This window comes from Dermacentor albipictus, chromosome 1 (assembly GCF_038994185.2).
Source record: "Dermacentor albipictus isolate Rhodes 1998 colony chromosome 1, USDA_Dalb.pri_finalv2, whole genome shotgun sequence".
Lineage (NCBI taxonomy): Eukaryota > Metazoa > Arthropoda > Arachnida > Ixodida > Ixodidae > Dermacentor > Dermacentor albipictus.
The window spans coordinates 381992970-382004697 of NC_091821.1; the positions used below are offsets into that span (position 1 = coordinate 381992970).

The 11728-nt window shown below is 45.5% G+C and overlaps 2 protein-coding genes across 3 annotated transcripts in view; one reads left to right on the forward strand and one right to left on the reverse strand.

The window, feature by feature from the left end:
- The first annotated feature begins 8901 nt into the window (after positions 1 to 8901).
- Positions 8902 to 11728, forward strand: part of LOC135900322 (uncharacterized) — a 176316-nt gene continuing 173489 nt past the window's right edge. The window contains exon 1 of one of the 2 annotated variants that reach the window (XM_065429807.1): positions 8902 to 9068. In XM_065429807.1, the coding sequence (XP_065285879.1) occupies positions 8932 to 9068 (137 nt within the window). In that variant the 5' untranslated portion in view covers positions 8902 to 8931. The remainder of the gene's footprint in view (positions 9069 to 11728) is intronic. The other variant, XM_065429808.1, reaches the window with a different exon arrangement.
- LOC139054984 (piggyBac transposable element-derived protein 3-like) overlaps positions 11037 to 11728 on the reverse strand; it is a 6364-nt gene continuing 5672 nt past the window's right edge. The window contains exon 3 of the mRNA XM_070532689.1: positions 11037 to 11090. Coding sequence (XP_070388790.1) covers positions 11037 to 11090 — 54 coding nt within the window. The remainder of the gene's footprint in view (positions 11091 to 11728) is intronic.

Sequence of the window (11728 nt, forward strand, 5' to 3'; positions counted from 1 at the left end):
CTTTGTAACTCAAGACATTCGACAAAATAACCACACAATTATTCACCTTTACGTGGTTACTCTGACATTTTAACAGAACGTGCTCAATAGTCTCTGCTCTATTTCCAGACGCTATAGTCGAGTAGTCCTCATGGCCAAATTTTCTCCTAAAAAGCACCGCGTTCAGAGTATCGTACACCGGCATGCGAGCTCAAGCAGCAATGCTGCAACACTTCGGAGTATCATAAAAGCTTCTCTCTTTCGATTTCATTCTCTGGCATTCGATATAGTTCCGTGATTGGCTTGCTCTCCATCACCCAAATATATCCACTGTGCTGTTTTCCGGTCATACATTTTCTACCGCTGTCGACGCGTCCGTTTGTGCAATATTTGCTGGTTAGCTTTGTGGCACACTTTCACATTACCTATACCGTGAGTGGTGAATGTTCTTGTGCCTGTAACTTTTTTTTTCTCTTAACGTCGCTTTGTATTCTCACTAGATTTTTATTGTTTGCTAATTCTATTTATTTTACGTTTTCTACTCTGTATTCTACATTTATTATTGTAACAATTGATCAAGGTTGCAGTCTCTGACTATGGGATTAGTCCGTATATTATTTATTGTAACAAAATGTATGAACGAATATTCAACCGAAACTGAAACTGTAAAAGGAATGGCAGCAAGAACACTTAGAAAAATAAAACAACTAAGTTTAGTACAACGTATTTAAAGCGTAAAGCCGTCATTATATTTCTCATTTAGGCGTTTTGTACGATAAAAGTATTGATGGAATGGGGGGGCGCTCTAGATTTCCCTCAATACAGAGAGCTAAACTGGCATCTATAGCCAGGTAGCGTTGATAAATATAGGCACCTTACGAGTATGTACGGGGGGCGTCCATAAAGTTCTTATTATTGCCATGTAGGAAGGGAGATTAAGTATAATCTGAGTCTGCACTCACGTTAACCTGCTGCACTATTTGTTCAACCGTTATCCGCCGGTCAGCAAGCACTAATGCCTTCACTTCTCGGGCTTCAACCAACTTTTCAGTCAACTTTGCTCATGCATGCTGTCATTCTTGTTTTGATGCTCTAGGGTTGTTTTTCTGTCTTTAAGTGCTGCGAGGTGGTGTAGGTTCATCGTAAGAACTCTTAAGCGCTCGTACCGTCACTGTTGCCTTTTCTTCCCCAATGACGTTCGCGCCGTGTTTTCTTAAGATACTACAGGAACCAAGACAAGGGACCCAGCGACGGGTCTGGGTGCGTATTCACGTACACACACAAAATAGTTATGAGGCTATCCCTGCTCGTAAGAGAAGATGTGTGGATTAAAGCGCAAATGGGGGTAGCCGATCCTATAGTTCAATTTAAGGGGAAGAAATAGAACTGAGCCGAACACGCAATGCGTGGGATAAATAACAGGTTGTCTATTAGGGAAACACAGGGAAGGCGGGAGATGGAGATTCAAGACGATGAGCAAAACGAGAACAAGGTAAAAGCGGGTAAAAGCGAGTCCAGCTTTTACCTTGTTCTCGCTTTGCTCATGTGACCTATCTGAGCCACAGCATGGGTTTCTGTAGCAGGGAAATGCAGTCGAGGACGACGGAGAACTATATGTTGTGTTGGAATAAGCTGTCTAAAGTAAACTGAGGGTCACCGCCATGTATATACAGTCGCTGTCAACAGCGTGCGAGATGAGGGTACCACGAAAAAGCCAAATTTCAGCCAAGTTTTAGCGCGCAGCCAGCGAAATAGTACAACGCCATGTTGGTCACGTAGACTGGTACAGGCAACAAATGTAAAATTGCAGCTGGGTGCCGAGGTTGAAAAAATAATAGACTTTTGTTTTTTTCCCCCGCTCTCGCACTCATTCAACCTGTTACATATTTTATATTTATATTCCACAATAACTTCGCTATAAGGCTTCGGCCATTTTTGAAGCTCAGCAGCTGTCGAGCTCCTGTCTTCAAACGTGACTGCCCTTTCTGGCTCTCTTGCAATTGTCATTCCTCCACCTAATTCGAACTCTCCGAAAATGAATATCGTTTGCTCGTGTTTCGAAAACCGGCTTCAACCCACAATATTTTGCCTGTCTTCCTTGTAATTAGGCAGCCGATGTGAACGCGTGGATAAGCTACAAGACGGTCGTCGCGATGTGGTGGTGCTGCCGTTGTTTTTTTTTTTTTTACAGGCAAAGGAGACAATTTTTTCCATTGAGTGACACGCATGTATGAGTTTGTAATGAGTAAGTGGCACAGTTACTGCAAACTTTACTGGCACTAGCTTTTCTCCTAATGACGGATGAATACTTTTGGCTGAGCTTCAAGTTCCCCGCGACAAGTTGTGATCCAAAACTGCAATCAGTGAAGAAAAAGTAGGGCGTATGTGCATCTGACTCTTCCTACCGTTCAATTCGCGAAGCAGGTCGCGTTATTTCTTTCTTTCTTTTTTTTGCTTTTTTTCTGCTTATATGACTATCGCAGCGCACCCTTTATCTTCGGGAAACGTGAGACTAAGGGACAAGTCAGAACCATTTCTCCTCGCTGTTCAACTTGTGCGTGCGAGTGACAGCATTAAGGGAGCGCGAATAAACTGCTGTCATGACGAACGGCAGTAGTACACGAAAGTGGCCACCGGAGAAAAGGTGTAATATGACAGTGGACGCGGCAGATAATATGACAGCAGAAGAGACACTCAGGTTCGTCGGAAAAGTCACGTGGACCATTTTATTAGTCAGCAGCGGACGATAAAGGAAACGGAGTGGACATGAACGAATGCAACAGGAGAAGTGATCGCACACAGGAAAAGAAAATAACGAAGCTGCTATACGCGAGTCAACAGCGAAATGAAATAGCCCGGTAATGCAGTGCTTAGACAAACACAAAGCGGAACGAGAGCAGAGGCACTGATTCCATCTTTGGGATCGTGAGTGCTCTTTCGTCTTCATTTATTTCTTTGCAGTATCATCATACGCCTTTTACCCCAACTTGGAGAGCATGTATCAAGAAGGAACGGCAATAGCTTCTCTGAAATCGAAAATTGGCATACGTATTTCACGGATGCGTACATAAATTGTTTCCGTACAAAACGCGGTCTCACGATATCATCTCAGTACAGCACTCAAAGGTACGGATTACACCAGCAACTAAAGAACGAGAACTAAGATGAGATTTTGTCCACTGTACTGCAGGGTTGGGCAGTATCGAATATACATGTATCTTACAGGAACGAAACGAGAACATGGTAAAAGCGGAAGCCCACGTTTCGGCAACTGGACTTGCCTTGAAAAAGACAAGTCCACTTGTCGAAACGTTGGCTCCCGCTTTTACCTTGTTTTCGTTTTGCTCCTCGTATTGATTTTCTATCTCCCGCCTTACCTGTGTTTTCCATGTATCTTACATGCCATCTTAAGGTACTCTTCGGGTTATCTTGTATCTGTATCATGATGCATTCGGCGAGACATGCATCAGTACCTGTATATTCGATACGCTATACAAAGTATCGTGTATCTTAAGATACATGATACACCTATGGCAAAATCCACGGAGATACTCAGATTGACTAACAGCTAGCAGTTAAAGTTTCTTCTGAGGCGACCCTTGTATGCTAATTCATTTTTCTAATAAAGACATACGATTGAGCAAGTCGAATGCTGTGCGGAACGAATATTAATATTGAATAGAGTTTTACTAACATATTGAATAGAGTTTTACTAATAAACTTTTTAACTATATTGTTAAGGCAGAATCTTCCAACCACAGAATGGAAGTCACGCCGGTTGCTAATGGCATACCAATTTGCTATAAGCTGTGTGCTCAGTTTCAAGAAATACAGACCGAAAACGTGTCACGATATGTGTTGCTGTTCTGGCTAAAGTTTTACACACCGTATTTTACACAATGCAGACACATATCTGGTACGTCAATGTACATCGCTGCAGATTTGAAGCAGTTTCGATTGCACTTTACCAGCGCCCTGACCTTGTCACTGCTAAATACCCGCACAGACGCTCCGCAATAGAATTGAAAGCTGCAAAAGGAGGTGCTAAAAAGATTGTCAGTTTTACCCGAAGGCGACGCACTGAAAGCGATAGCGAGTTTTGGCGTTGCCCTGAAGCCGTCTGGGAACGCTGGCGAGATGGGCGTGCCAGCAGCGTGGCTCGGGTGTTCCGCCTCGATGGTGTGCGAGATGCGATTTAAGGAAGACTGTCGGGCGTTGGTGAGCGTCCTAAACAAAGGATTACATAAATTTAGCCTGACCTACACCACGGTGCACACAGCTTCTCAGAACGAACGCTAATGTGCGCGCCCTCAGACCAATTAAGCTCATCTGGGTGCCCGCGCACGCAGGCCATCCAGGCAATGAGATGGCCCATTCTATCGCTCGAGTAGCCGTCAACCGAGCCACGCCGTCCGATGACCTGGATAACGCCAGAGACCGATTGGTCGAATATCACGAGATCACCCTCCACTACCGCGAAATGCGGTTGAGATACCCTCCCCCAGATAAACCCTTAACAAAATTCCAACAAAGTACCTGGCGCCAGCTTCAGGCACAAACTTTTCTTTCTCCAGCTTTTCTCGCCCTGGTTCATCCAGGCCTATATCAACAGGAATGTACGCTCTGCGGCGCACCTAGAGCTAACTTCCATCACATTATGTTCCTATGCCCTGAGCTCCAGCCACCCTCTGAGTGGCAACTCACCGACGTCGAGGGATGGGAGACCGCGGTGTCTAGCTCCAACCCAGCCGACCAAATACGGCTGGTGGACTGGGCTCTGAGGGTCGCCGAGGGCCACAAACTCCCGGACACCCTACGCGCTCCTGAGCCCCCTCACAAGTAATGTTGCAAAAAGGCTCAAGCAATAAATGTTTACCACCACCACCACCACCACCGGGCACAACGCTTGATGGCTGCAGTGGAAGCCGGGACGCTGGACCGGCCCCGTATTGCGTCCACTTGGCTTCGTGTCACTTTTGGAACAAAACGCAGTGCGCTTCTCTGGAGGCCCTCTCAATTCCCACGCTGCAAAGAAACACCCGTCTATTGGGCGCACGTTAAAGAGCATCATGTGGTCTTAAGTAATCCGGAGGCTCCCACTACACCGTGCCTCATAATCGTATCGTGGTTTTGGCACGTAAAATGCCCGGAATTTATTTTTTCGGGCGAAGGCCGCGCATGCGTCGTCAATAGCAGGGCAGCAAGGAAACGGTGACGCCAACGGTGGTGGCGCAAATGCGCCTCGAGCGTTAGTGTAATTGATAGTGCAATAACCGGACAGTCTTGTTTTGTTGGACTTATTCTGCTCGCCGCAATCCCTCGGCCGCCGCTGTCACGCATCTCCCGCTCCACGCCGGTCTGCTGTTTGAAGACACGTGGCGTGAAAGCCGTTATTTAGCCGTATTGTTTCACGGCTGCTGCATCAAATTTGGTTGATAGTCCACCATTAGGAATCCGCTAGATAACGTGAGTTAGAACAGTCTGACGGCTGTCGCAGTTAGAGAGCAGCGTGCGACAGTGTACAATCACCGAAGGTTCGTTTGCTTTTGCCCTATACTATGTTAAAGGAACATTAGCATTAATAAGCTACCCTCATAAAAGACAAACACACAAAAAAGATGAAAAAAAGAAAGCCGCCCTTCTGTGGTTAAAGGACGCAAAAACGAAATAGGGTGGCGACGCTGCCGTTGATTTCAAGCACCAGCTCGGAGTGACGACACTGGACTTTTACAGAGTGTGCTTGGGTTCAGTTAATTCTTTATCGGCAATGACGTACTACGTTGTGTTTTAAAGCTGCCAAGGACCAGACTTAGCAAGTTTCAAGAACTTTTACTCAGCTAAAACGGCATGAATACTAAAATATACTTTGAAATTCGAGACGTCACACTGACGGCTTGGCGCTGGGGTTTCGGCGTGATATTAAAGAAACATAACTTTTAATTTCATTTTTCTATTCTAATAATCAACCTATTACTAGTAAATTAACGATAAGGCAGTCTTGAAAAAAAATTTTATCACTCTTTCCAGCTGAAGGGAGGTATTCTTGACCATTTGAGCAAACACATGACATCCATTCTAGCTCTAGACGTAAAGGGCGCCTTCGATAACGCGACCCATGAAGCGATTTTCCGTAAAGTAGTAAGCGCTCATGCGGAACCAAAACATGCGCCTACATGCACGCATTCCTCGCCCACCAATCGGCCACGGTGGGGATTGCTAACCTCCGGAGCAAGACATCTCATCTACCAAACAGGGGTACGCCACAAGGTGGCGGCAGTCTCGCCTCTTCTCTTCAGCGTGGCCCTCCTCAATCTTCCCCGCCTCCTGGACACCGTCCCAGGGATATGCCACGCTCTATATGCAGATGATATCGCACTGTGGGCGAGAGGCGCGAGCCCGGGCGAAATGGAGCAGGACCGTCTTCAGAAGGCGGTCAACGTCATCGAATGCTAGCTCAACATCTGCGGGCTCCGCTATGCCCTGGATAAATCTGAACCATTAGTACTCGGGGCACGCACTCGGTGCATGTCCCTAAGCCACGACGCAGTGGACCCACAAGTCATTCTACAAAGCGCCGATATCTCCTGCGCCTGTTTCCGAGCACCTTTTTCTGGTAGCTTCTACCGAAAAGCTACAGAGCGCTGCTAATAATAGTCGTGTTGTGTGAGACGGAAAATTATCTGTTGCTACATGATCTACCCTTTCCTCGTCTGACAGACCATGATAAGCAGCGAATATAGCGCTCCAGTTTGAGCTTCATGCATCCTTCACTAAAAGTTCCGCACACCTTGAACGTTGCTCCAAACCTATTATGCAGTTGTGATGATAATTATGATGATGATGTGCGCATCAACTTTGAAACTGAGTGATGACAAATCTCATCAAGTTTTTTTATTTAACTCTTTAGTGTGTCTATATTTTTATACATACTTCCATAACCTAAGTTATATTTACTGCCGTTTGCTGTGGCGTATGCTTAAAACATTGTTACCTTCATATAACACACGCAACCTTTATTCACTGCGTAATATGCAAATTACGCACCACAGCTTATTGTGGCACAATTATAAAACTGCTCAAACGAACACATTCCTAGAGAAGACACTGACCCGCCTTACGAATGGACCGCAAAGCATTGCATTGTACCGATGACAAAGGCGGCGTGAAAAAAATTACCGACTTCACAGCGTATTTGCACTAACTGCTGCACTTACTGTTGGCCCCGTAGACTGTTTCGGAATTGCGATATAGATAGTTGCAACAACTTCGGCAATTTTTTTGCATCTACGCGTAAGTAGAGGGAACTTAAAAAGAAGGATGTTTGGCTGGCGGGAGATGAGATATTCGCCAGTAAACACCTGATAACTTGCAGCGGCCTCTGCAGAGTAGCTACAATGAGGGACCAGCTAATGTATCGAAGTATCTTAAGATACATATGACAAGTATCGTATCGAATAAAATATTCTACTTGCACCGTGTATCTGTATCTTTAATATTTATCGCCTCACTATCTTGTATCTGTATCATGAAACATTTGTAAAGTATCTTTACTCAGCTGTGATTTGCAGTTGGGCCCATCGAGCGCTGGTAATGTGTCCGTAATCCTTTGGTACAACTGACGTCATGCACTGGAGAATTAGTGACGGATCTCGAACGGGACTTTCCTCTGCTTCTCTCTGCTGATTGGGTGACACGATGTCAAACTTTTCCTGCGCAACACGGATTTGGTGAGCCGGATTATACCGCATGCCCCACCGTTGGCCTGGCTGCTCAACAACAACAACAAAAACAACTATTTCGAAATCACGGTGCGAGATACAATGATAAAACCTACGATGTTCGGTTGTCACAGGTCTGAATACTTAACACCATAGGTCTTATGATTTTATGTTGCACCATGCTTTTTTTTTACACATTTTTTTTCTTTCGCTGAACAGCTTGGCTAATGTTAGCTGGGACAACATTAGCCAAGCTGTCAACATTAGCAGTGTCAAAGAAAGGTAGATGCATTTTAGGGCAGCAGAAGGTTAGGCGTCGTTGTGAGAATTGGAATTTTGCTGCTATATTGTGAATTCGAGACGTGCAAAACAGATGTAATTGTGAATATCCGAGACATGTCTTTCTATTGCAGTTGGGGTAAATATACAAGGCCATGTGGATTGGATCGATCATTTAAAATCTCCCACAGCGAAGGCATAGTCTCACTAAAGAAAAGAAGAGAAGTAAGTGAGGAACCGTGTGAATTGTAAATCTTATTACTATCATTAGAAAAACGAAAAAAGGTAGCATTTTAGAGCATAGTTTCTGTTTAGTTGCAAATACGTGTATACAAGCAGAGAAAACCTTTTACATTCACGAGTGGTGCTCTCAAACTTTTCTTTCGCAAAGCGTAGGCGACAGGCAAGGCAGGACTCCTGTTTCGGTCCTTCCTGAAACTTGTAGACTCTTCCTTATTCCACTTTCTTTTACTTGACGCAACGAAGGACTACTTCCACTACCAGTGGCGATAAGCAATAACTAAAGCGGACGCTTTTTGTTTCGAAACTCTCACTTCCTTCTCCAATTTTACCTGCCATGTCCTCGCCCCAGCGAAAAAAAAAAACGAACAACAAAGAAAATGTAAAAAGCGTTGAGAAGTAAGTTTTGCTCACACGGAGAAGAAACACGTAGGGACGGCAGATGGAAGCAACTTAAACAGCATCCCAAGTGGCCCATGCGACGACGAGAAGACACGGTCGCTAGACGGCGCCTTCACCCCCAGAGGAAAAGGGGGAGGGAGGAGGAGAGCGGTGAGGAGAGGGGGGGCGGGATGGGGACGGGGCGGCCCAGTCTTTTTCTGGGGCTTTCCGAAGAGCGCCGTCGCAGACTCGCGCCGGCCACTCGCGAGGTACCCAGTCCGGAGGATTCGGAGCGCAGCCACCGCCGAGGGAACCGGGATCAATATGGCGACGGATGGAATGTTGCCATGACAACGCCCGCCGGTGGCAGGGCTGCTCAGGTTCAAGATCGCCCGCAACGGTGGCGGCGGCTGCGAACGCTGCCGGGCCACTGGCAAGGCCGTCGGGACGCAACACACTTCCAGGACTTCCGTGAGTATCGCCCACGCGTCGGCTGGGCCCGTGCCGGCCGGCCCGCACCGTTACGGGGGCGAGAAAAAAAGTGCCGCCTCTCAATCGTCCGGTTGTCACTCGGAGTGAATAGCTGACAAGGAGGCATGCAGCGTTCCTTTGTGATCTTGTCGTAGGGGGAAAACAACAACAACAACTACAAAACAAAAGTAAGAAAAGAAAGAGAAGAGAAAGCAAAGAAAGGCCGGTAAGATGCTTCGAGAAGAAAGTGTTTGCACCCGTGAGAGTGTTCGGACAGTACTGTAGGTCGCGTCTTCGCCGGAAGTGGGTCAGCCGGTTTCGTGCCGCCGGAATGTGTAAACATGCGCCACGAGTGTTGGTAACTGGGTTGCCGCGGAATACCTATGGACGGGTGCACTTCTGAATGGTGCCGCTGACAAATGTATACCACGGGGACAAGAAAAAAAGTTTGTCTCGCACTGCGTGACCGTAGCAAACAAAAGAAGTCAATAGACATCACCTTTCGCCAACTTTGTTGTTGAGCTTTGCCTTAGTGTGAATATGCTTACAGCAAAGCACCCTTTACAGGCAAAAATTATTTTGTTTACGTTGTTGCGTAATTAACTAACTATGTCGATTTTAGTTAAATTAACTTGTTGACAACTTCCTATTCAAATGAGACAATACCTACAAAAACCCCAAAGAACTCGCACTTGGGTGCTTTGGGAGACGATTTATTCGAATTTTGTCTTTGCACCACCTGCTGTGAAACTTCTATTGCGTCACACTTGGCACCATGCGCTAACTTTGCACGTGAGCGAATAAATTCAATTCGATGGCATATAATTTGGTACACTGGATCTGAGGAGCTAGTGCCAGCCCAACGAGATGTTAGACATATCAGTTAACGAAGGCGATCGGCAGTACTGAGTGGTAGGCAGTCGTTGTGCCTCTTCCGGTGGCAGGTGCCAGCCTGCTCCTCTCTTTCCCTTTTCTGTTAAATGTATATACGGTTTCAAAACAAATAATAATAATAATAATAATAATAATAATAATAATAATAATAATAATAATAATAATAATAATAATAATAATAATAATAATAATAATAATAATAATAGACAAAGTTCTATCATTCCTATTAAGCCGGTTAATTTCCACACATGCTTGCAATTGTTTAGTATACGCCGCATTCGATGACGTCATGCCTGTATAAGCATGTGTACTCCTCGCGAATTCTCATATTCTTCTCCTTTTAAAACTTATTACTTTCGTTCAACGAGAAAGCAAAAGTATAGAAAGTGGATTAACGCGAGTCACTGGAAATATAAACGCTTTGTGTACATTGTTTTGACCGTGATGTCAGATTAGCCAGTGATCCCTCGTGATACGCACGAAATACTGCTCCAATAATGCGTAGTTATTTAGGCAACTGCTAAGTGCTCTGCTTAATCGAGCTGGTCCGAGTAAAGTTTGGTTAAAATCTTATAAGGAACTGTTTGCAACAGTTAAGCGTAATGCGTGATATTTAATGGTCCTGCTCATATTTTGTTGCGTCGTGGTTAGTATTATCACGGGAAGCGTAACAATATTTAAAAAATAATAATTGTGAAAATAGCACTGTAACGACGTCTAACGGTCCCGCACGCGCGTTAGAGGAAGACCGACTCACAGAGTTCTATGATACAGGAATACGACTTCTATCTCTGTATTGGTAAAACGCGCCTATTCTCGGTACGAGAGAAAAAAAAAAGGGTGGCTGCATTTCAGTGTGTTACTTCCTTAGCAAAAAATGTGCATTTCGATGGGTCGCTGCCTATGAAACTGAAAAGGAGCCAATGCCGAGAGAAAAGAAATAAAGCAGAGCGACGGCAAGCTATTGAGAAGGCGCGTAGGTGCTGACAATTTAAAATATCACCAAGTTATATCTGTCATTAAATGACACAAGCCTATGATCTGTGGGGTACCTCAGTTTGTATGGTAAATATTTTACATGTCTCGCTTAGAGTCGCCCAAAGGTTTTATGTCAGTGCCGATATGCCTCTGAAAGAGAGAAAGATCAGGTTGAAGAATTTTAGATTCAAGCAGAAAGAAAAGATCCCACTCTTGTCTGTCTCGGGCTGATCTTCCGATCGGCAGATATAGAAACACATTGCGCGAGAGTCCCGTTCTGAAAGTGTCATTACGGTGAAGAAGGAAAGCATCGGATGTAGCAGTGTAAAAGGCAATTTGCCGGAAGATACTGCTCCTCCGTATCACGCAGATCTTCAGGCACCCCGGGCATGTCGACGTTTCCTTTGATTAAGCATGACGGTTGCCGCAGCTTTTGCTTTGCGTATAACCTTTGTGGAATTTGGGGCCGGAAAATATATTGAGATCGAAGGTGCCCATATTATAAAAGTCAAAATAGATGAACGTGGAGGCCAGGCGCCTGGCGGAAATTTCTGCAAGGAACTCGAGGCGACCTGAGTTCGCAGAGCTCACTCCAGCACGTGACTGGAATTTCTTCATTGACTCCGTTCAGTAAAGCGCAGCCATCCGCGTTTCTCGACCGAAGCAGACGCCACGCTTCAGTAACTGTACTGGGTGGTTTCTATGGCGAGGTGTAGCTAGAGGAGCACATCTCCCCTCCAGTGCATCTGAGTGGAAGGCCGAGAGAGCCTGGTTGCAACATTTTCGCT